At 43.4% G+C, this 25,743-nt stretch overlaps 1 protein-coding gene across 1 annotated transcript in view; it reads right to left on the reverse strand.

Annotated features, from left to right (window-relative positions):
- Positions 1 to 20,902, reverse strand: part of syt9b (synaptotagmin IXb) — a 143,679-nt gene extending 122,777 nt beyond the window's left edge. The window contains exon 1 of the mRNA XM_063063116.1: positions 20,755 to 20,902. Coding sequence (XP_062919186.1) covers positions 20,755 to 20,902 — 148 coding nt within the window. The remainder of the gene's footprint in view (positions 1 to 20,754) is intronic.
- Positions 20,903 to 25,743: the final 4,841 nt, after the last annotated feature.

The raw sequence follows: 25,743 nt of genomic DNA on the forward strand, positions 1-25,743 counted from the left end.
AGTGGTGAATTAACCAACTAAACCACATAGTTTTTAGATATAGGAGAAATCTTCTATCCTGCTGTTAAAAGACTATTAAATGGTTCTCTCACTACATAAGATGGATTCTTGTCCTCGTTATGATCTTGCGCTTTATAGTTTACCTGCTCCACACTTCCTCTGTAGCTGTTACACTTTATTTTGCATTGTTATTGTTTTACCTCATACTACCTCAGTGAACTGTGTAATGATCTGATCTGTGCCAACAGTGTGCAAGACAAACTTTTCACTGTATCCCGGTAGACGTGACAATAAACCAATACACCAAACCCATCCTGGACATTCTTTCATCTCCCCCTTCCCACAGGACAGGAGATACAAAAGCCTGAATGCACACACAGCCAGGCTCAAGGACAGGATCCATCCCACAGTCATAAGACCATTAAATGGTTCCCTAGTACACTAAAATGGACTCCTAACCTTACAATCCATCTTGTTATGACCTTGCACTGCACTTTTTCTGTAGCTGTTACATTTTATTCTGCATTTTGTTATCATTTTACCTTATTCTACCTCAGTACGCTGTGTAATGACCTGTTCTGTATGAACAGTATGCAAGACAAGCTTCTCACTGTATCTCCGTGCATGTGACAATAAAAAACGATTTCCAATACCAAACCTGAAGCAGCCAGAGGAAAGCCATGAGGTCACAGGGAGAACATGCAAACTCCACACAGAGAGCACAAGAGGTCAGATTTGAACCTGGGTCACCAGAGCTGTCAGCCAGTAGCTCTACCCACTATGCCAACGGTTCTGTGACTGCAATACTCTTTTGGTGTCTCCTATAGGAGCTTGAGGAGAGGGGTTTCTTTTTGACTAATTTTATACATTGGGGTACCTCACATTTCTTCCAACAGATACCATCTGACAAAGCAACGTAGCATAGTGATTAGCACAACACATTACCGTACAGACGACACAGGTTCAGTTCCCGACTCTGCCTGGGAGGAGTTTATATGTGCTCCCTGTGGCTGTGTGGCTTTTTTCTGGGAGATGCAGTTTCCTCCCACAGTCCAAAGACGTACCAATCGGTAGGTTAATGGGTCATTGTAAATTATCCGGTGATTAGGTTAGGGTTAAATTGGGGGTTGCTGGCTGGCGCGGCTCAAAGGGCCAGAAAGTCCTATTCCGCACTGTATCTCAATAAACAAACAAACAAATAAATGAATAAATCTGACCCCTTTCCTGACACATTCTTTCTTCTCCCCCCTCTCACCGGGCAGAAGCGAGAACCTCGAGAGGATCACCAGGGTCTCCCTCCCCCTTATACGTGACATTTATAGAGGACGTTGCAGATGAAGGATCTGAAGCATTGTTGAGGATCCCTACCACCCACCCCACAATCTCTTTCACCCACTACTGTCAGGAAGGAGGTACAGGAGCATCAGGACTCGGACTGTCAGACTGGGTGACAGCTTCTTCCCTCAAACTGTGAGACTAATGACTACCCTGACACCAACAGGGTCTCATCACCAGGACAGGAAACTGCTTACTGTTTATCTGGGCTGCACACTACATGCACTTTGTATTATAATTGATTAACTTTGTTACAGTAATATTTAGATTTATGTGCTGTGTGATGCTACATATGTTGTGTGGGTGCACTATGGTCTGGAGGAGTGTTATTTCGTTCAGATGACAATAAACTTGCACTTGAACTTGAGGTAAAACCCTGAAAGCACTATCACCAGGCTCGTGGACAGCATCTATGCGACTGTTTAATCAGACAATAATGGACTTATAGCAGTGGGATGGAACTACGGCTATAGCCCATAGGTTAAGGGTAAAAGGTGAAAAGTTTAAAGGGAACCTGAAGTGGAACTTCTTCACTCAGGGGGGGTGAGAGTGTGAAACGAGCCACCAGCAGAAGTGATGGATACAGGTTCCATTTCAACATTTAAGGGAAGTTTCAGTAAGTACATGGATGGGAGGGGTATGGAGCGGAGGGCTTTGGTCCATCTACAGGGTCAGCATGAACAAAGATCCGTTATCTGTGCTGTAGTGCTCTATGGCTCTTGAATGGTTCCATAATATGATCAACCTCACAATTTACCCTGTTATGACTTTACACCCATTGTTTAGCTGCACTGCACTTTCTCTGTAACGGCAACACTTTAATCTGCACTCTACCTCAATGTACTATTGTAATGAGTTAATCCGTATGAACGTTACACAAGACAAGATTTTCACTGTACCTCGATACTTGTCAATAATGAACCGATTTACGAAGCTTGTTATAAGCGCAAGAGATTCTGCAGATGCTGGAAATCCAGAGTAATAATGCTGGAGGAGCTGAGCAAGTCAGGCACCACCTATGGAGAGATATAAACAGTTGATGTTTCAGTCCTGATGAATGGTCTCAGCCCGAAATATCGACTCTTTATTTGTCATCATAGATCTGCTCCCGACCTGCTGAGTTCCTCCAGCATTTTGTGCGTGTTATCCAAGTTTGTATTAGGTCATGAAGATAAGTTAGTTTGCATTATTCAGGGACATGCTTTTGTCTCTCGTTCCTTGGTTACTTAATGCAAGAAGACAAAATTTGAGTGAAACACAACATGTTGGAGGAACTCAGTAGGTCAGACACCATCTATGGAGGAGTGTCCAGTCAGCATTTCAGGCCAAGATCCTTCATCAAGGAACATGAACTCAGGTCAACAATGAACAAAACCACAAAGGTGGGGGATGTGTTTTTTGGGAGGGGGAGGGAGGTAATACAGCCAGATATCTTGTCTTCTCATTACAGGCTATCTAGCTGGTGGCATTTCGCAACATTGATGACATCTCTGTATTAACATCTTACAACAAATGATATTCCCAGAATCCTATGTTTTACTTAAGCTGAAAGGATCAAATTAATTACATTGTGAGGGGCAAGTTTTTTTTTTACACAGGGGGTGGTGGGTTCTTGGAATGTGCTGCCTGGGGTGGTGGTAGAGGGCGAAATATTAGAAAATTTTAAGAGCTGTTTGGATAGGCACTTAGATGTGAGGAAAATGGAAGGATATGGACATTGTGTAGGAGAAGAGATTGGTTTAGTTAGCCATTTGATTACTAATTTAATTGGTTCGGCACAACATTGCTGGCTGGAGTGTCTGTTTCTGTGCTGTACTGTTGTATGTTCTATGTACATCCAGAAAATAAAAGAGGCTACATCTAATTTATTCAGCTATCCAGATCTTCTTTTCAGCTCTCAGCGACATATAACAATGTAAGCAACGTATTCTGAGAGAGTCATTGGCATCTCTTTCCACCCCCCCCAACTAACCATTATTTACGACAGTGCCTTTCTGTCATATATGAACACACAGAAAATGCTGGAGGAACTCAGTCGGCCAGGCAGCTTCTATGAAAAACAGTACAGTTGACATTTTGGGCCGAGACCCTTCAGGAGGACTGGGGAAAAAAAGATGAGGAGTAGAATTAAAAGGTGGGGAGAGGAGAGGTAGAAACACAAGGTGATGGGTGAAACCGGGAGGGGAAGGGGTGAGGTAAAGAGCTGGGAAGTTGATCGGTGAGAGAGATACAGGGCTGGAGAAGGGGGAAATCTATTAGAGAGGACAGAAGGCCACGGAAGAAAGAAACAGGAGCAAGGAGATAAAGTGAGAGAGGGAAAAGGGGCTGGGGAATGAGGAAGTGGAGGGTGTGCAGTTGCATTACTGGAAGTTTGAGAAATGGACATTCATGCCATCAGGTCGGAGGCTACCCAGAAGGAATATAAGGTGCTGTTCCTCCAACCTGAATGTGGCCTCATCATGACAGTAGAGAAGTCCATGGATAGACATATCGGAATAGGAATGGGAAGTGGAATTAAAATGGGTGGCCACTGGGTGATCCCGCTTTTCCTGATGGATGGAGCATAGGTGCTCAGCGAAACGGTCTTCCAATCTACGCCAGGTCTCACCGGTATAGGGAAGGCCACATCAGGAACACTGGACATAGTATATGACCCCAACAGACTCACAGGTGAAGTGTTGCCTCACCAGGAACGTCTGTTTGGGGCCACTTACCTGTTGCGATGAGGCCACACTCAGGTTGGAGGAACAACACCTTATATTCCGTCTGCTTAGCCTCCAACCTGATGGCATGAACATCAATTTCTCGAACTTCGGGTAAACCCCCACCCCTCCTTCACCAGTCCCCTTTCCCTCTCTCACCTTATCTCCTTGCCTGCCCATCACGTCCCTCTGGTGCTCCTCCCCCCTTTTCTTTCTTCCATGGCCTTCTGTCCTCTCCTATTGTATCTCTTTCACCAATCAAACTCCTAGCTCTTTACTTCACTCCTCCCACTCCTGGTTTCACCCATCACCTTGTGTTTCTCCCTCCTTTCCCCCCAAGTTTTAACTCTACTCCTCATCTATTTTTCTCCAGTCCTGTTGAAGGATCTCAGCCTGAAACTTCAACTGTACTCTTTTCCATAGGTGCTGCCTGGCCTGCTGAGTTCCTCCAGCATTTTGTGTGTGTTGCTTGGATTTCCAGCATCTGCAGATTTTCTCTTGTCATATATGAACTTTATATCAACTTGTACGTTTACAGAATATTTCTTTATTAACTGTTAATGTTATTGTGTTCATATTAAATTTTGTGCTGTATGTGATTGTATTTTTCAACTTGGTCTCAGAGGAATGTTGTTTTATTTAGCTATATACATGTGTACGGTTGATATATGTATAGTGTTTTGCACGTTGGTCTGCAGGAATATTGTTTCATTTACCTGTATACATGTGTATGGTTGAATGGCAATAAAATTGAACTTGAAGTTCGTAAGCAGCCTTAAGACTTTTCGTGTTGGGTGTTGATAATCTGCTCTGTGAATGTTTATACTTCTTGTGTTTGCTTTCTGTGAACTGAGGGCAGTGTGAAGTCTATTTAGTGACACAGCACAGAGCAGACTCTCCCAGCCCTTCGAGCTATGCTTTACCAGTCACCCCCACCAACCACGATTAACCCTCACCTAATCACAGGTCAATTTACAATGACCAATTAACCTACCAGGTACATCTTTTGAACTGTGGGAGGAAATCAGAGTACCCGGGGAAAACCAACACATTCCACAAGAATGTATAAGGGTGAGGGAGACCCGGGTGGTCCTCTTGGTCCTTCTTACTGTGCTCTGTAGGGCGAGTGGAAGATTCAGGTGGAAGCGGATGAGAATGTGGGATTAGCGATGGTCAGCATGATTCAATGGGCCGAAGGTCCATGTTGCATGCTACACATTTCTATGACTTTACCGTCAGATTTCCCCATCTCTGTACTTGTGGAGCATGGTCGACACTTTGTTCTATATTTATCAATGGAATCTTTGGGAATTAGAGTTTATACAAGTTGTTATCATATACACCAGAGTTTCTGTGGATGCTGGAAATCTTGAACACAAGGAATCCCAAGTAACAAGCTTATTGAGTATTCCTGCCACTCATTCCACAATCTCTTTGACCCAGAATCAAAGGTTTCAAAGGTACAATTAATGTCAGAGAAATGTATATAATATACATCCTGAAATTCTTTTCCTTCACAAACATCCACGAAAACAGAAATGCCTCAAAGAATGAACAACAGTTAAATGTTAGAACACCTAAGTACCCCTAGCTCCCCCTCCCAAGCATAAGCAGCAGCAAAGCAGCGAGCTCCCCCAGCAAAAAAAGCACTGGCACCCTCCACTAAGCACTCAAGTGTGCAGCAAGCATCAATAAAGGCACAGACTTGCAGTACCCCAAAGATTACTCGTTCACCCAGTAATTTGACATACCACAGGCTCTCTCTCTTTCACTCTGTCACTCTAATAAGGGAAGAAAGAGGTGTACCCATTTCAATATCATCAGGAAGGAGGCACAGGAGTATCTTTTCTAAGATGAGGAGCCCAAAACTGTTTACAGTACTCAGGTTGAGGCCTCACTAGTGCCTTATAAAGCCTTAGCATCACATACCTGCTCTTATTGAAGACCCCTTGGAAAGAATGCTAGCACTGCATTTGTCTTCCTCACCACCAACTCTACCTGCGTTAACCTTTAGGGTGTTCTGCACCAGGACTCCCAACTCCCTTTGCATCTCAGATTTTTGAATTTTCTCCCATTTAGAAAATAGTCTGCACATTTATTTCTTCTACCAAAGTGCATGACCATGCATTTTCCAATATTGTATTTCATTTGTCACTTACTTGCCCATTCTCCCAATCTTTCTAAGTCCTTAAACTGATTAAGTAGCTGGTTGTGGACTACAGAAGGAATGGAGACAGGCTAACCCTGTTGACATCAATGGATCTGGGGTTGAGAGGGTGAACAGCTTTAAGTTCTTCAGCATACACATCACCGAGGATCTCACGTGGTCTGTACATACTGACTATGTGGTGAAAAAAGCATAACAGCGCCTCTTTCACCTCAGACCGTTGAAGAAGTTTGGCATGAGTCCCCAAATCCTAAGGACTTTCTACAAGGGCACAATTGGCTGCATCACTGCCTGATATGGGAACTGTACTTCCCTCAATCGCAGGACTCTGTAGAGAGTGGTGCAGACAGTCCAGTGCATCTGTAGTTGTGAACCTCCCACTATTCAGGATGCCTAAAAAGACAATTGTGTGTAAAAAGGGCCCGAAGGATCATTGGGGATCCGAGTCATCTCAACCACAAATTGTTCCAGCTGCTATCATATGGGAAATGGTAGTGCAGCATTAAAGCCAGGGCTAGTAAGCTCTGGGACAGCTTCTTCCACCAGGTCATCAGACTGATTAATTCACGCTGATGCAATTGTACTTCTATGCTATATTGACTGTCCTGTTGTACATACTATTTATTGCAAATTACTATAAGTTGCACATTGCACACCTAGATGGAGACGTAATGTAAAGATTTTTACTCCTTATGTGTGTAAGAAATAAAGCCAATTCAATTCAATTTAACTCAATTCAGCAGTCATCCTCTTTCCTCAACACTACCTGCCCCACTACCAATCTTCATATCATCTGTAGACTTGGCAACAAAGTCATCTATTCCATCATCTAAATCATTGATATACAGCAGAAAAAGAAGTGGTCCCAACATTGACCCCTGCGGAATACCACTAGTCACTGGCAGCCAACCAGAAAAGGATCCTTTTATTCTCACTCGCTGCCTCCTGCCAATCAGCCCAATGCTCTAACCATGTTAGTAACTTTCCTGTAATACCATGGGCTCATGTGTGGCACCTTGTCAAAGGACTTCTGAAAGTCTAAAGTTTACAACATCCACTACATCCCCTTTATCTATCCTACTTGTAATCTCCACGAAGAATTCCAACAAGTTTGTCAGGCAAGATTTTCTCTTAAGGAAACCATGTTGACTTTGTCCTATCTTGTCCTGGGTCACCAAGTACTCCATAACCACATACTTAACAATTGACTCCAACAACTTCCCAACTACTGAGTTCAGGCCAACTAGTCTATAATTTCCTTTCAGCTGGCTCCCTCCTTTCTTAAAAAGTGGAGTGACATTTGCAATTTTCCAATCCCCTGGAACCATGCCAGAGTTCTTGAAAGATAATTATTAATGCCTCCACAATTTCTACCTCTTTCAGAACCCTGGTCCAGGTGATTTATGTACCTTTAGGTCTTTTAGCTTTTTGAGCACATTCTCCTTTGTAGTAGTAACTACACTCACTTCTCATCCATCACAACCTTCAACATCTGGCACACTGCTAGTGTCTTCTACAGTGAAGACTGATGCAAAATACTCAATTAATTTATTTGCCATCCCCTTGGTCCCTATTACTACCTCTCAGGCCTCATTTTCTAGCAGTCCTATATTCACTATCATCTCTCTTTTATTTTTTATATGCATGAAAAGGCTTTTTTCTAGCCACTTTGATATTGTTTGCCAGCTTGTTTTCATATTTTATCTTTTCCCTCTTAATGATTCTTTTAGTTGCTTTCAGTAAGTTCTTAAAAACTCCCCAATCCTCTAATTTCCTGCTAATTTTTGTACGCCCTCTCTTTTGCTTTTACATTAGCTTTGACTTCCCTTGTCATCCACGGTTGTACTATTTTGCCATTCCAGTATTTCTTTGTTTTTGGAATACATCTATCCTGAACCTTTCTCATTTTTCCCAGAAACTCAATCCATTTCTGCTCTGCTGTTATCCCTTTCCGCAACTCCTTTCAATTTACTTTGGCCAACTTCTCTCTCATACCACTGTGATTTCCTTTACTCCACTGAAATACTGCTATGTCAGACTTTACTTTCTCGCTATCAAATTTCAAGTTGAAGTTAATCATATTGTGATCACTGCTTCCTAAGTGTTTGTGTACATTAAGTTCTCTAATCACCTCCGGTTCATTACGAAACACTCAGTCCAGGACATCTGATCCCCTAGTAGTCTCAAAAACAAACTGCTCTAAAAAGCCATCACATAGGAATTCAACAAATTCATTCATTGAGATCCATTACCCACAATCCTGATTGGTAAGTTACAGAACATGGGACTCAGTACCTCCCTTTGCAATTGGATCCTCAACTTCCTAACCGGAAGACCACAATCTATGATGACATCGCTGACGATCAACACTGGCACCCCTCAGGGGTGGGAGTTTAGCCCACTGCTCTACTCTCTCTATACCAATGACTGTGTGGTTAGGCATAGCTCAATTACCAACTACAAATTTGCTGATGATACAACCATTGTTGAGAATCTCAGGTGGTGATGAGAGGGCATACAGGAGTGAGATATGCCAACTAGTAGAGTGGTGCCATAGCAATAACCTGGCACTCAACATCAGTAAGGCAAAAGAGCTGATTGTGGACTTCAGGAAGGGTAAGATGAAGAAACACATACCAATCTTCATAGAGGGATTAGAAGTGGAGAGAGTGAGCAGTTTCAAGTTCCTGGGTGTCAAGATCTCTGAGGATCTAACCTGGTCCCCACTTATCGATGCAGTTATAAAGAAGGCAAGACAGCGACTCCACTGCATTAGGAGTTTGAAGAGACTGGGCATATCAACAAAAACACTCAAAAACTTCTATAGATGTACCACGGAATGCATTCTGACAGGCTGCATCACTGTCTGGTGTGGGGGGGGGGGGCTACTGCACAGGACCAAAAGAAGCTGTAGAGGGTCATAAATTTTGTCGGCTCCATCTTGGGTACTAGCCTACAAAGTACCCAGGACATCTTCAGGAAGCACTGTCTCAGAAAGGCAGAGTCTATTATTAAGGACCTCCAGCACCCAGGGCATGCCCTTTTCTCACTGTTACCATCAGGTAGGAGGTACAGACTGAAGGCACACACTCAGCGATTCAGGAACAGCTTCTGCCATCCAATTCCTAAATGGACATTGAACCCATGAGCTCTACCTCACTTTTTTAATATATATTATTTCTGTTTTTGCATGATTTTTAATCTATTCAATATTCATATGCTGTAATTAATTAATTCATTTATATTTCTTCTATATTACGTATTGCATTGAACTGCTGCTGCTAGGTTAACAAGTTTCATGACACATGTCAGTGATAATGAACCTGATTCTGACCTGATTTTCCCAATCGACCTGCATGTTGAAATCTCCTATGACTATCATAACATTTGCCTTTTGACACGGCTTTTCTATTTCTCATTATAATCTGTAGTCCACATCTCAGCTACTGTTGGGAGGCCTGTATATAACTGCCATCGTGGTCCTTTTAAACTTGCAGTTTCTTGACTCAATCCACAAAGATTCAACATCTTCCAATCCTATGTCACATCTTTCTAAAGATTTGATGTCATTCTTTAGTAGAAGAGTCACACCAGCCCATCTGCCTATCTTCCTATCCCTCTGATATAATGTGTCACCTTGGATATTTGGTTCCCAACTGCAACCAGCCTTCAACCATGATTCAGTGATGGCCAGAACATCATACTTGACAATTTGTAATAGTGCAGCAAGATCATCCACCTTATTTCTTATACTCCTTGCATTGAGATATAACACTTTGAGTACTGTATATGCTACTCTTTTTGTTTTTGCATCCCTAATGCACTGATATTCACTCTGATGGCTGCAATTTTGTTCTATCTGCCTGCCCTTTCTGACAGTCTAACTGCATGCTATTTGTGCTTTTTTACCATCTGTCCTATCCTGAGTCCCTTCGCTCCATTTCCCACCCCTTCCAAATTAGTTTAAACCCCCTCCCCAACAGCTCCAACAAACCTGACCATGAGAATATTGGTCCTCCTCAGGTTCAGGTGCAACCCTTCAGGTCATAGCTCCCCCAGTAGAGGTCCCAAATGATCAAAGAACCAGAAGCCCTGCCCCCTTCATCAGTTTCACAGCCACACATTATTCTGCCACATCATCCTGTTTCTACACTTACTAGCACATGGCACAGGTAGCAGTCCATAAATTACTACACTGGAGGTCCTGCTTCTCAGCTTTCTACCCAGCTCTCTAAATTCTCTCTTCAGGACCTCTTTGCTTTTGCTTCCTATGTCATTAGTACTAGTTTGTACCAAGACATCTGGCTCCTCTCCCTCCCCCTCCGAAATGCCGTGGACGTGACCTGAGACATCCCTAACCCTAGCACTTGGAACGCAACGGACCGTCCAGGTGTCCCATACATGTCTGTTCCTCTAAGAACTGAGTCCCCTATCACTACCATTCCTCTCTTCTCCCTCTTTCCCTTCCGCACCATGGACCCATGCTCAGTGCCAGTAACCTGGTCTCCATGGTACTCCCCTGCGATATTCTGCCACCACCAAGGTTTCATCACTAGGACAGCAAGCTATTTACTGTTTACTGGCTACTTATGCAGCACAATACATGAATTTTGAATTATATTTTATTAACTTATTTGTGGTAATATTTTGGTTTATGTGCTGTGTGTGATATAGGTTTTGTGGAAGCATCATGTTCTTTCATTTGGTTGTATATATGTACAGTCAGTTGACAGTAAAGTTGAAGTTGAACAATGTGCTGGAGGAACTCAGCTGTTGTTGAGTTACTGGTTACAACAGTAATGAGTTGTTGATTTCAAGACAGTTATGGTCTTGTAAACTAGCTCCAACTGCAATCACAGATGACACAGCCATGTAGCTACTAGGGTTGGTGAGTTCTATGCTGATAAACACGCCATTTAGTTCAACTGATCCAAGCCAACCAAGATTCCCATCTAGCCCAGTCCCAGTTGCCCGCATTTGGCACAGATTCCCCTAGATCTTTTCTATCTGCAGTACTGTGCAAAAGTCTTATGCACAAACACACAGCAAGGGTATCAAAGACTTTTTCACAGTGTGGCAATAATTTTATGTATTACACAGTATTGCTGCTGCGACTGCAAAAGAAAAAAAAACAAATTTAATGACCTAGGTGAGTGATGATAAATCTGACTCTGATATGGGTCTGAGAGTGGGAAATGGGCAGAGAGGGCGGAATCATGGTTGGGAAAAGGGGACGGGAGAGGGGAGGAAGTGGGAAGCACCAGAGAGATATTCTATAATGATCAATAAACCAATTGTAAGGAATCAATTTACCTTGTCTGGTGTCTCAGGGTTGCGTGTGTCTGCCCTTGAGCCACACCTTGACTGCCACCTGTCCCACACCCCTCGTATGGCACTCCACCCTTACCATTCCCAACATCCTTTTTTCTCGCCAGATTTGCAAACTCGATCCCTGCTCCACGTTTGGGAGTATTGTGGAGAGGTCTTAGGCACCCAAATTAGAGAACAGTGCTGGAATTGAACTCTGAACTATGAAACACCTGGTGCTGTAGGAGTGTCTTGCGAACTGCAACACCACCGTGACGTCCATGTTTAAAGTTCAAAGTTCATTTATTATCAAAGTACATTTATGTCACCATATACAACCCTGAGATTCATTTTGTTGTGGGCATACTCAATAAATCCATAAAATAATAACCATAACAGAATCAATGAAAGACTGCCCAACTTGGGCATTCAACCTGAGTTTAGAAGACAACAAAATGTTCAAATACAAAAAAGAACAAAATAGTAATATAAAAGCAATAAATATCGAGAACATGAGATGAGTCCTTGAAAGTGAGTCCATTTATTGTGGGAACAGTTCAAGTCCACAATGTAACTGTAGAACATATGAACAAAAGTAGTTCCCTTCACGTACAACACAGTTCTATAGGTACAGGTATATAATTCTTTAAAGGTGGTGACATCATTAGACAGGGTGACGACGAAGTGCATGACAACCTGGCCTTCATTGGTTGAGGAACAGAGTCCAGCAATTGGAAAGTCATCTTTCAACTATACAGGATATTGGTCAGACTGTACCTGGAGTATTGTGTGTGTTTCTGATCACTGTACTATAGAAAGGAAGTGATTAAAGTTCAAGATTGTTTAATGTCAATTCCTGTACACAAGTGTAAAGGAAAACCAAGTAATTGTTACTCCAGATCTGAGGCAGCACAAGAAAAGTAAGATAAGGAACACAATACTAATAATAAAAACAGTGGGAAGTATAAGTACATAAGATAGCTTATATGCATAGATTGATTTTACAAGGGGTGATTGATAATTTCATGGCCTAAGGTAGAAGGAGTCAATTTTAGAAAACCTAGCACATTTATTTTTCCTACATTTACACACTTAGTCCAGCGGTCGTGGAGCATACGGAGTCCTTCTTTGCAGAAGTGGTCCACAGCAGGGGTGATTGATAAGTTTGTGGCCTAAGGTAGAAGGAGATGAGTTATTAACTTCAAACTTGCTGCATTTTCACTCAAAGAGTTAAACTGCACGTGCATGTAACGAGAGCTGCATTACTCATCTCCTTCTACCTTAAGCCACGAACGTATCAATCACCCCTGCTGTGGACCACTTCTACAAAGAAGGGATCCGTATGCTCCACGACCGCTGGACTAAGTGTGTAAATGTAGGAGGGGACTATGTTGAAAAATAGATGTGCTAGGTTTTCTAATATTGACTCCTTCTACCTTAGGCCACGAACTTATCAATCACCCCTCGTATGTCCATAAAGAGGCACTAGGCACAGGACTATCTCTACATAGGGTGACTAACAGGAAACGATAAAGTAATGGTGTTTGGGGGTGTGGAGGGGTGGGTTAGTGGGTGGAGGTGTTGATCAACCTTACTGCTTGAGAAAGTAACTGTTTTAGAGTCTGGTGTTCCTGGCATGGATGTTACGTAGCGTCCTCTCTGATGGGAATGGGACAAATGGTCCTTGCGTAGGTTGGGTGGGATCCTTCATGATGTTACTGGCCATTTTCCAGACCCTTCTGTACATAAGCCCTCGATGATGGCTAAGCTGGTGCTGGTGATACATTGGGCAGCTTTAACTACCCGTCGTAGAGCCTTCCTGTCTGCCACGGTGCAGTTTCCGTACCATTCAGTGAGACACTTTGTTGGGATGCTCTCTACTGTGCATCCATAGAATGACGCGAGTATAGAAAGAGTGCAGGAAAGATTCACAAGGATTTTACTGGGACTGCAGTACGAGTTATAAAAAGAAACTGTATAGGTTGGACCTGTTTTTCCTGGTTTTTCTTCCTTCTTGTACAAGTTATACTCATTGGCCTCTTTATTAGGTAAACCTGTACACCTGCTAGTGAATACAAATATCTAACAAGTAATGATGTGGCAGCAACTCAATTCATAAAAGCATGCAGACATGGTCAAGAGGTTCAGTTATTGTTCAGCTCAAACATCAGAACAAACGTAATCTAAGTGACTTTGTCCATAGATTGATTGTTAGTTCAAGACGGGGTGATTTGAATATCTCTGAATCTGCTGATCTCCTGGAATTTCATGCACTGTAATCTCTAGAGTTTACAAAGAATTGTGCAAAAAAACTTAAAAATCTAATGAGTGGCAGTTCTGTGAGTGCAAATGCCTTGTGGATGAGAGTGGTCAGAGGAGAATGGTCAGACTGGTTCAAGCTGACAGGAAGGCAACAGTAACTCAAATAACCATGTGTAACAGCAGTGGTGTGCAGAAAAGCATCTCTGAATACACTACACATCAAAGCATGAAATGGATGGGCTACAACAGCAGGAGACCATAAACTACACTCAGTGTACACAAGACGTACTTAATAAAGTGACCACTGTGTGTATGTTTAATTCATGTTTTACTTGTGAATGCTGCTTATCTGATGATATGCACATGTGACGCTGTTGCAAATAGGTTTTTCATCGTGCCTGTGCACACATAGACTTGTCCAGATGACAATAAACTTTGCTATGTCTTTGTTGTACAATTTTAATAAGAGCTGTTTGTACATATTCATTGTGATCTGTTAACTGATCCATAATCCCAGTTAATATGCACAATCAATCCCATGTGTCCCCACTTTGTACATTATCCTTTTATGAGACACTTTATCAAATGCCTTAAGGAAATCTAAATACTTTACATTGTCTAGATCCCCTTGATCCACCCTGCTGGTCGCATCATTAAAGAACTCTCATAGATTTGATAAATTTATTATCAACATATGTATACTATATACAACCTTGAGATTTACAGGTAGTCACAAAACAAAGAATCCCTATAATAAAAAGACTAGCAAGCACCCAAAATGCAGAAAGAAAATCAAAGCATGCAAATAATAAAAGTAAGCAAATAATATTCAGAAATGAAGTTCACGAAAGTGAGTCCACAGCCACGAAGCCAGTCGTCATTGCAGCCGATCCAGGAGCCTGTTTGTGGCAGACCACAGCCTCAGTTCAGCGCGGAGACTAGTAAACCTCGCAGGCAGCAAGCTGAACACTGGCCCATCCCTCTCTACCTGTCCTAACACCCTGACCTTTTCAACCTGGCTTGGCACTTAAATCGGCTAAGGAATGGGTCATTCCTTGCTCTCGAACTTGGTTCTGCTGTTTCAATACATTCTCTGGCCTGGCCCCACTGCCCCGATTCAGCCTGTACCCTGCCTTTCCAGTCAGGTCCAACACTTAAATCAGTCAAACATCAGCTCGTTACTCACTCTTGAGCATGGACTCTGTTGCCTCATCTCTGTCTCACTTCAGTTCTGCCTCATCGAACTGGCTGGGGGTTTCGCCGGCTTGATTCGTCCTGTACACATCATGCCGCAACTGTTCTGCACCTTCAGGACTTCAGTTCACATCGCAAAAGTACCATGTCAACCTGGTGGTTCAAACGTTCAACTCCAAAGGGAAGTTATGGGCTACTGACTGCAAGCATTGTTTACCAGGAAAAGTGTGATCAGTAGAGTAGTTAGTAGGTTTGTTTGCTGTCGGCAAGTCATCACTGTTTCATCAGCATCATCTTCTCTATTGATAAATCCATTCTGACCCTGCCTCATACAAACTGCTGGAGGACCTCAGTAGGTCAGACCTCATCTATGGAGAAGCACCTCCAGAGCAACCGTCAGGCTTCTGAACCAATGGGATAACTTCACTCACCTGAACTCTGAACTGATTCCATTACCCATGTCCTCCCTTTCAAGAATTTGATGATTCATGTTCTCAGCATTATCTATCTATCTACAGTACTGTGCAAAAGTCTTAGGCACATACAATATGCAGTATATAGCTGGGATGCCTAGGACCTTTGCACAGTACTGTGGTAATTTTACTTATTGCACTTTACTGCTGCCGTAAAAAAACCCAAATTTCATGACATATGTGAGTGATGATAATCCTGATTCTGATACGGGTCTCTGTTGTGGACTGAGAGTGGGAAGTGGGCAGTAAGAGGGGAGTCATGGTTCAGAAAAGGGGAAGGGAGAGGGGAGGGAGCAGGAAGCACCAAGGAGACATTCTTGAATGATCAATAAACCAGTTGTTTGAAAGACCTTGCCTGGTGTTGCAGGGCCGGATGTGTCTGCACCCACACCACCCCCTCTTGACCCTGGTACTCCTCTGCCATCTGTCCCACAATCTGCCCTTGGACACCCCACATAAGCAATTCCCCACATCCTTTGCTCCTGCCAGATATACAAATTTGCTTTCTCCTCCACGTTGACAGGTACACTACTGTACAAAAGTCTTAGGCATCCTAGTTATATATATATATGTGTGTGTGTTGTATCGAGATACAGTGCAGAATAGGTCCTTTCTGCCCTTTGAGCCATTCAACCCAGCAATCCCCCTAGTCAATCCTAACCTAATCACGGGACAATTTACAATGACCAATTAACCTACCAAGTGGTAGGTCTTTGGACTGTGCGAGGAAATTGGAGCATCAGGAGGAAATCCACATGGTAATGAGGAGGACAACATACAAACTCCTTACAAGCAGCAGTGTGAACTTGTGAATTGACTCGAGTCGCTGTACTGTGAAGCAAAATGCACTGACTACTACGTTACCCAAAACTTCTGTGCTTAAAGCTTTTTCACTATACTATATCTATCTATCTACTGATTGTTTCATTTGTTTGCATTTGTATTTATGTTTGTCGTTTGTAAATTGGTTGTTTGACAGCTTTTTATTGATTATATTATATATCTCTGTTCTAATGTAAGAAAAATATAATACATGGGTAGTATATGGTGACATATATGTACTTGATAATAAACTTACTTTGAACTTTGATATTGCAAGCAGAACTTAGTTGACAGTAAGATATTTTACAATCACTTACAAAGAGTGGCGAGGTGTGTTTCTAAAAGCAAGCCTTTCATTGATCACTGGACTTTGCCTTCTGAACTGTAGCAGTCTCTCACAATTACAAATACTCCACTTTGCCATGCACTTTAAAGTCCCAAGATAATGAAGTACTCTCTACACCAGTTGTAGTTTTGACATCACAGCCTAGTTATTCTTGATATCTTGCCGGCATTAGTGAGTCTGGTGATTAATTATTATTTCGTCAGCGTCTATCAGCAAGTCTCTGATCCAAATTAATTGCATTTTGGACACCGAGACTGCAAGCTCAGGTCCTGGAGCCTGGGCTGTGAGTTCAGACGAAGCTGAAACTGCGGAAGGAAAAGCTTTCACATCCGATCCCCCTCCATAATGTCAATAGAGTAGGTGATAACTGCAAGAATAACTTGGCTGTGTGCTTTCGGCGCTTAGTGCGAAGCAAACGCGGCATTGTCCTTTTACGAAGAATCGCTGTGGTATTAGAAAGGAAAATGAGTCTAACTCCAGAAAGCAGTTAGTTAAGCTTACTCAGTCCCTCTTCAGCTAAAGCCACCGCATCCCACAACGGGGATACCCGCGGATACATCATATAAGATTACACACCCACTCAGAACCCCATCTAACACACAGTTGTTCGAAGTTACCACGCAACACGTGGATGGCAAAAATAAGACAATTATTAATTTGCTCCGCACACCCACGCCCCACTCCCCGCACAAAGAAACCGCGGTTTTCCCGTGATATGCATTTCAAGGGAATAAAAGACCAAGTACAAAAGGGCGTGGCAAGTGTGACTGCGAACCGCAGCGGAAACCACTGTCGTCTCGCCTTGTACCACGGAGCCTGGTTTATCGCGGAGTAAGGTGACAGACGTTCAATGAATGTTCACCTTTCCACAGATCCAGGCTGGAGCGGCCGGTTATCCCTCGAGAAGCAGTTCCCAGCCGAGCAAGCAACAAATGCACCGAGTGCGGCAGGATTTCATTTTAACAACCGTGCACTATTATACCGGAACCTGGGGAGTGTCTGGGCTTGGATGCCTACCAGGAATCAGCACTAAAACCTAATACCAATCAGCCCAGTTTGTGCACTTTGATGTGTTCCCGCCCTCTTAATCAAGGCCTCTGACCTAAACTTCTGTCTGTCTGTCTGTATCTTGTTTTACGGCGGTTGGCATCCAGCTTAATGGTGCATTACCGCCACCCTCTGCTCCAGAATGTGCACTAGACATACATTCTAAATCCCTTCACCCAAACACACACACACACACACACACGCGCACACACACACACACAAACCTACACTTCACCCTCCCATCTTTGACCATCCTAGTATCCTATTCCTATTTATTCGTCATATTCTATAAAAAAACCCTGTACCCCTTAAAAACGCTAAAAATACCCGGACTTGTGCTCGCTCACCCATGCCCAGCAACCTTTTTAATGTAAATTCCTGCATCCCCAACTCCCTTAATTTATTTCTCATCATCTCTCTCTGTATCCCATACTTCCTGCAACTCAGAACTACATGTTCTACTGACTCCTCTTCCTGACATTCCTCACACAATCCTGTCTGGTGTTTCCCTATCATTTTCAATGTTTTGTTTAATGCACAGTGCCCCAGCCTTAACCTAGTCCACACAATTTCCTCTCTTCTGTTTCCATTACCTACCCTAGTAACTGCAATACTCTTTTGTATTTGATATAAATGCCTCCCTTTCCCCTCCCTGTCCCATCTTTCTTGCCACATTCGGTTGACTTTTTCCCAGATTACACACTTAACCTCTGCTTTACTGATACTAATGTGCATTTCCACATTTTCTTTCTTTAACGCCCTCTTTGCCAACTCATCCACCCTCTCATTCTCCTTCACCCCTACATGTGCTGGAACCCATAGAAATTTTACCTGACGTCCCTGATTTGCAATTCTTGTAACTAACTGAAGGACTTCATAAAGTACATCTTGCCGACTGTTTGTGTGAAAAGACCCTAAACTTGCTAGAACTGAGGATGAATCTGAACATATCAATGCTTTGGATGGTCTGGCTTTCTGCACCCATTGCAATGCAACCAACACTGCCAGCATCTCCACTGTAAACACCCCTAACTTATTAGATGTTCTTCTGCTGATTCCAATTTCTTTTGCTGGTATTACCACCCCAAACCCTGTCACTCCTGTTTCAGGTTCCTTCGCACCATCTGTATAAATGTGAGTATAATCACTATACTTTTCCATCACATGACAGTTAAATGCATTTACCAAATCTGTTTTATATCTTTCTTTCCTTTTTACCTCTAACAAATGCCAGTCTATGTCAGGGCATACAAGCTTCCATGGAGCTACAACCGGATAAACTACTGAAGGACTTATCCTCAGATCAAACACTCCACATTCTTTCGCGATATCATTCCCTACCCGACTAAAGGTATCCCTCTGAAACCTCCCATTTTCCCAGCACTCCTGCAACACTCCTTTAGTAGGGTGAGAATCATTGTGCCCCTGCAAGTTAGCCCAGTAGTTTGCCATCTGACCTAAACTTCATATCGTTAAAACGACCCTTTCCTCCCTCCCAATATAACCCGTGGCTTGGCCAAACTTGAGTTCTCTAGACCAGCGAAGGCTGAGAAGCGATCTGAGATTTATAAGATGACAAGAGGCATAGATAGAGTACACAGACGGTATCTTTTTTCAAGAGTTGGATTGTTCAATAGTATAGGTTATGCATTTAAGGTGAGGGGGGTAATTTCAAAGGCAAGTTTTGGAAATGAGGGGTAATTTTTTAAAAAAAGACACAGAGAGAGTGGTGGGTGTCAGGAATATACTACCTGAGGTGGTGATAGAGGCAGAATCATTAGGGATTTTTATCAGGCATTTGGATAGGCACGTGAATGTGAAGAAAATGGAAGGATATGGACATTGTGTAGGGAGAGGAGATTAGTTAGCAATTTGAATCGGTCGGCACAACATAGTGGGCCGAAGGCCTTGTTCCTGGTGCTGTACTCAATGTTCTACGTTCTATATTCTATTAACCGGAATGGGGTTATTTAAAGCAACGGCCAATTAGATAGATAAAACAATGAATGACCTACATTTAGAACATTTCCACGGTCTATTTTAAGTACTTCTGTGTAATTTCTGGAACCTTTTTTTTCCTAGCAATGCATCGCCAAAACAGTGCCATGGACATTACCAAGCCCGGCGTGCTACAGAAGCTCCAGAGACCTCCTCCCTGGGAGAGCAAGGATCTACACCTGGGAACAATTTGAAAGACTGGTCCAGCATAGATGACTCTGACGAGCCTGTGTCAGAGTCAATGGCCTGTGTCTCTGAAGAAAAACCTATCGCCAAGTCTACTTCATATATTCATGTAATATTTAAACTGATAGAAATAGTTGAAATAATTCCCGAATCGTTTATGATGCGTTTAAACTTTCCAAAGTGCACTTGTTAATAAGAACCCGGTCTTTAACCAGAGACTGCCGCAGGCTGAGGGGTGGGGAAATGTAACCGATGGTTAGAGCGCCGGGGCGGTGGGTGTCAACAGCTGGAAGACTCGGCCTACGCGGCTCAGCTGCAAACCGCCGACGGATGCGAGTGATCGCTTCAAGTCGAGATTTGCTCAGCGTTGCCGTCTAGACTGGCTGATAACTAGTGCCTGCATCACCCCTGGCTACCTGGCTACAGCGGGGACATTCGTTTTCATTTGCTGCCCTGGTTCAGAGGGTCTTTTACATGTGCATCTATATCCCACTGGTATATACACACCCCTATGTGTAGGTGTATTCAGTCTCGGACCTACCTATAAATCCAACACACAGATATCGCTTCGCACGCTTTCATAAATCTACTTTTATATTTATGATCACATATCTGCATATATAACCATAAAAAGTTTTACCTAACTATACACATATCTAACTACCACTTTTACATATCATTTAGGATAAATTAATAGATGAAGGTTTAGTATATTGATTCACGAACAGCGAGTGGAGAATTTGCCCCACAAGTACTTTTAGCACAGCGGGGGGAGAAATAGAGAGAGAGAGGCAGACAGAAAGAGAAAAAAGAGGAGGGAGGGACAGAGAGCGAGAGAGAGAGAACGAACGAGAGAGTGAGCGAGGAGGGGGAGAGAGAGAGAATATCTATACTGTATCTATCCGGATGTTGTACCTGACTCCGTGTGGCGTGGCCTGCCCCGGTCCCGGAGATAGTAGGAAAAATCCAGACAGCTCTCGTGCTCCACCAGCCCTTTAAAGCAGAGTTCGGTCACAATGTTGAGCGCTTTCTGACAAAGCTCGTCCTCTCGGTCTGCAGTCATTTCCCATCAGCATCCTTCTGAATGGGTCTCAGCTACGCAGTAACGGGAAGAGGGGGCGGCACATTCGGTGAGCTTCAGCACCGCGGACAGCACCAACGCGTCCCCTTCAGTAGACTTCCCGGCCTCCACATCCAGCCGCACCCCAAGCAAGCTCCCTTTCTCTCTCTGTAGAAATAGTTCCTGGGTCTGTGTCTCTTAGATCTGCTCCCCACCCATCCACACCCTCCCAAAATAACGCCTCCAGGACCCGATGGGCCAAGTAGTTTTATTTCGACACACTTAATGTGGCAGAAAGGGCTCCAGCCCTTTCTCGTTCTGAATCACGGCTGCTGGCCATTGGCGCCCGTAGCAGAGAGCCGCTCCTATTCAATTGAGATAAATGGCTCCCAGACCAGATTACTTAGCAGATGTGTCCGCCAGGGATTTGCAAAGCCTTAAAAATGCTGGGCTAATTACCTACAGCTCCCTCCTCCGCCGGTGCCAGAGAATTCTGACCTCTTTATAAACCAACTTCACTCAGCAAGGAAAGGCTGACATTTCTGTAACACCCGCCTCATCCCTTTCGGGACGTCCTGAAGTTCTTTTCGACTAGATCGCACACTCCGAAAGATCACGCGACCGTGCACGAAACTAACGCGCGCGTAGCAAAATCCCTCAAACGGAATCGTGAGGAGGCCCGTCTTCGCAAATGGCGAACGAAGTATCATAGCGGGGGGAGTGCGATAGAATGTTGACATGCAGTCGAGGACAGTGTGGCGTGGGGGGGGGGTCTTGTTTGACTGATAGTCGGAAGTCAGGGCCAGCAACAGTTCTGCCTAGTCTTGGTATTGCACAGGGAATAATGCACCACGTCTTGTTGCTCTGAAAGGGTCTTTTCGCTTCAGAGGCTAGAGTTGGTCTCCCATTCGCTCTCACCCTCCCGGTCCCCCTATTCAGCCCACTCCCATTCACTCCCGTCCCCCCACTTAACACACACACACACACACTTATTTTAATACGTTTGTCCACCGGGTAAACTCCTTATCCCACGCATTTGTAACGAAAATAGTCGAGTTACAACATCGCTATTTGATCTTGCTGTTTTAGAGGGACAGCATTGTATGACTTGGGAGGGTTTTTTTAAACCAGATTCAACACCCCCAAATCAGAAACGTGATATTCTGTAAAACAAGGTGTCGACGATGTCTGACACCAGGCGCAAGGCGACACACGAAGAGTTGTGAAATGCAATCTGCGAATTTCCGTCTGGTACGGAAGGGGCCACTGTACAGGATTGGAGAGAGCTGCAGAAAGTTACACACTCAGCCATCTCCATCATGGACATCTATAGGGAAGGGCCTCGGCCCGAAAAGCCGACTGGACTCTTTTCGATAGGTGCTGCCTGGCCTGCTGAGTTCCTCCAGCATTTCGCGTGTGTCGCTTGGGTTTCCAGCATCAGATTTTCTCTTGTTTGTGATGTGCTCTTGCCCCCCTCGAGGACATCTTCAAAAAGGCGGCATCCGCGATTAAGGACCCAGGACATGGCCTCTTTTCATTTATGCCATCAATGAGGAGCCTGAAGACACGCACTCAACGTTTTAGGAACAACTCTTTCCCCACCACTATCAGATTTATGAATGGACAATGAACCCAGACACTACCGCACTATTTTTATTTTTTTTTTGTGCTCTCTTTTGGCTCTATTTGATTATGTATAAATATATATAAACATTGAATTCGAACTACTAAATAAGAAATAACGAGGGCGGATATATGTGAAGCGAAGGAGTTCATACCACCAAGTGTTTGATACAACTTTGTGGGTTTAGAGCAAGTATCATAATGTCTTTCTTTCCGAAGTGTCAAGAGTTTAACTAAAACAAGGGCTGGTGTTATGTGCGACATGGGAAGCCACCAGCCGCCTGCTTTAATTTGCGTCTCGTTTCACTCAGTTCAGCACCAACGACCCGGACTAGTGAATAGGTACCATCTATCATTCACTTGCCACTGTTTCAAAGTACGAAGGTTCAAAATTCAAAGTAAAATAAGTACCTATGTGCACGTATTCATTTTTTGCAGGCGTTTATAATAAAAAGAAATACAACAAGTTATGAAAATAAAGGGATGAAGACAGACTAATGCACGAAAGAAGACAAAATGTGTAAATAAAAATAACACTGTGAACATGAGTTGTATCAAGAGTCCTTGAGAATGTGTCTGTGTCTGAAGGTCATAGAATCAGTTCAGAGTTGCGGTGAGTGAAATTTTCCACGTCTGTTCAAGATCCTGAGGGTTGCAGAGTATTAACTGTTCCAGAACCCGGTGATACGGGACCTAAAGTTTTGTACCCCCTATCCGATGGTAATAGATTGAAGAGGGCATGTCTTGGACGGTGGGGGTCCTTGATGATAGATGCTGTTCTTTTTTGCGGTGATGCTCCTTGTAGATGCACTCAATGATGGGAAAGATTTACCTGTGAGGGACTGGGTTGTAAGCACCGCGTTCCGGTATCTGCAGAATCACTTGTATGTATCCATCACTTTCTGCAGCTCTTTCCATTCCTGAGTATTGGTGTTTCCATACCAGGTCGTGATGCAACCAGTTACGATACTCTCCACTGTGCATCTAAAGAAGTTTGGCAAATGTGTTTGAGACCTCCCCCTCCAGACACTACCTACCTGTCATCTTAAAACCCTCCTCCGTCCACTAATCGCCTCAAAAAACCTTTCTGCTTGCTCTTTTCGCTTTTTTATACCGGTAATATCGCCTCTCCGCTCCTACTCGAGGCACGACTTCAAATTTCAGCAATTTCTAACCCCCCCCAACATTCACACACAGATGTAGCTCGATCCGTCGACTCTTCATCCCATGTTCTCGATATTCATTGCTTATATATATATTTATTTATTTATTACTATTATTTTATTATTATTTCTATTTTTCTTCTTCCTTTTCTATTTTTTCTTTCTTTTTGTATTTGCATAGTTCGTTGTCTTTTGCACATTGGTTATTTGTCCGTCCTATTGAGGGTGATTTTTTTCATTGATTCTATTGTGTTTTTTGTAATTACTTTGAATGCTCGGAAAAAAATAAATCTTAGGGTTGTATGTGGTGACATTTATATATTTTGAACTTTGGAGTTCATCCAGCGCATCATTTATTGTTCTTGATTCAAGCATCTGCAGACTCTTTCTCTGGAGTTCTGAAATACCCCACGTGAGGTGGGGTAATAGATTTGCCCCTGTAGGGTGATTGCGTTTTAAAGTGACGCCTAATGGATTTTTTTCCCCGAGTTATTCCTTTCCCCCCACCAACTCTACCTTAGAGGCACTGAGATCAGCAAGACATATGGAGCAAGCAATAGACACGATCTTGGAGGAACTGAAAGGGTCAGGCAGCCTCCATGGAGGGAGATGGACAGTCAATATTTCAGGTGAAAACCCATCAACTACAGACGTGGAGTGATCTGTTAGCAGTTACAAATAGATACTATTTAATTTTAGAAATTGTTATGTCATGTAGAAAATGCCACATTACACAAGTGGTACATTGGACGTGATGTACACTCAAGGTCTGGGTATCTCTCTAGTCTGGGCTCTTTTATGCAAGGCCATAAAAACCTGGCAACCAGACCAAGTTGACAAAATCCACTGCAGATCAGCACTAATTGGGAGTCCACTTAAATAATCACAATACACGTAAAACCCATGCCAATCAAACTAAACGACAAGATTAAACAGAAAGCCTTAGGGCTTAACGACTCTAGGTAACAATGAACAAACAGAGGTGCACAGGCCCACAGCACTCACGACAGTTCTTGTCATAGTGCTATGGTACCGCCTGCCTGATGTTTGGTGGTCAAAGAGATTGCTGGATGGATGGGAGGGATCATTGACAATGCTAAGGGCCCTGCATATGCAGCACTCCTTATAAATATCTCTGATGGGTGGAAGAGATACCCCAATGATTCTTTCAGCAGTCCTCGCAATTCTATATAGAGACTTGTGGTCAGGTGCCTTGTAATTGCTGTATTAGATGGTGATAAGACCATAAGGAGCAGGGAGGTACTACTGCAGTTGTACAAGGCCTTGGTGAGACCACACCTGGAGTATTGTGTGCAGTCTTAGTCCCCTAATCTGAGGAAAGACATTCTTGCCATAGAGGGAGTACAAAGAAGGTTCACCAGATTGATTCCTGGGATGGCAGGACTTTCATATGATGAAAGACTGGATTGACTAGGCTTGTACTCTCTGGAATTTAGAAGATTGAGGGGGGATCTGATAGAAACATATAAAATCCTAAAGGGATTGGACAGGCTAGATGCAGGAAGATTGTTCCCGATGTTGGGGAAGTCCAGAACGAGGGGTCACAGTTTGAGGATAAAAGGGAAGCCTTTTAGGACCGAGATGAGGAAAAACTTCTTCACACAGAGAGTGGTGAATCTGTGGAATTCTCTGCCACAGGAAACAGTTGAGGCCAGTTCATTGGCTACATTTAAGAGGGAGTTAGATATGGCCCTTGTGGCTAAAGGGATCAGGGGGTTTGGAGGGAAGGCAGGTACAGGGTTCTGAGTTGGATGATCAGCCATGATCATACTGAATGGTGGTGCAGGCTCGAAGGGCCGAATGGCCTACTCCTGCACCTATTTTCTATGTTTCTATGTTTCTACAAGATATAAGAGCAGGATTAGGCCACTTGACTCAGAGTCTGTTCCACCATTTTATCATGGCTGATCCAATTTTACTCTCAGCCCCAATCTCCTGCCTTCTCCCCATATCCTTTCATGCCCTGACCAATCAAGGATCTGTCAACCTCTGCCTTAAATATACATAAAGACTTAGTCTCCACATTTGCCTGTGGCA

Source organism: Mobula hypostoma, chromosome 11 (assembly GCF_963921235.1).
Source record: "Mobula hypostoma chromosome 11, sMobHyp1.1, whole genome shotgun sequence".
Taxonomy (NCBI): domain Eukaryota; kingdom Metazoa; phylum Chordata; class Chondrichthyes; order Myliobatiformes; family Myliobatidae; genus Mobula; species Mobula hypostoma.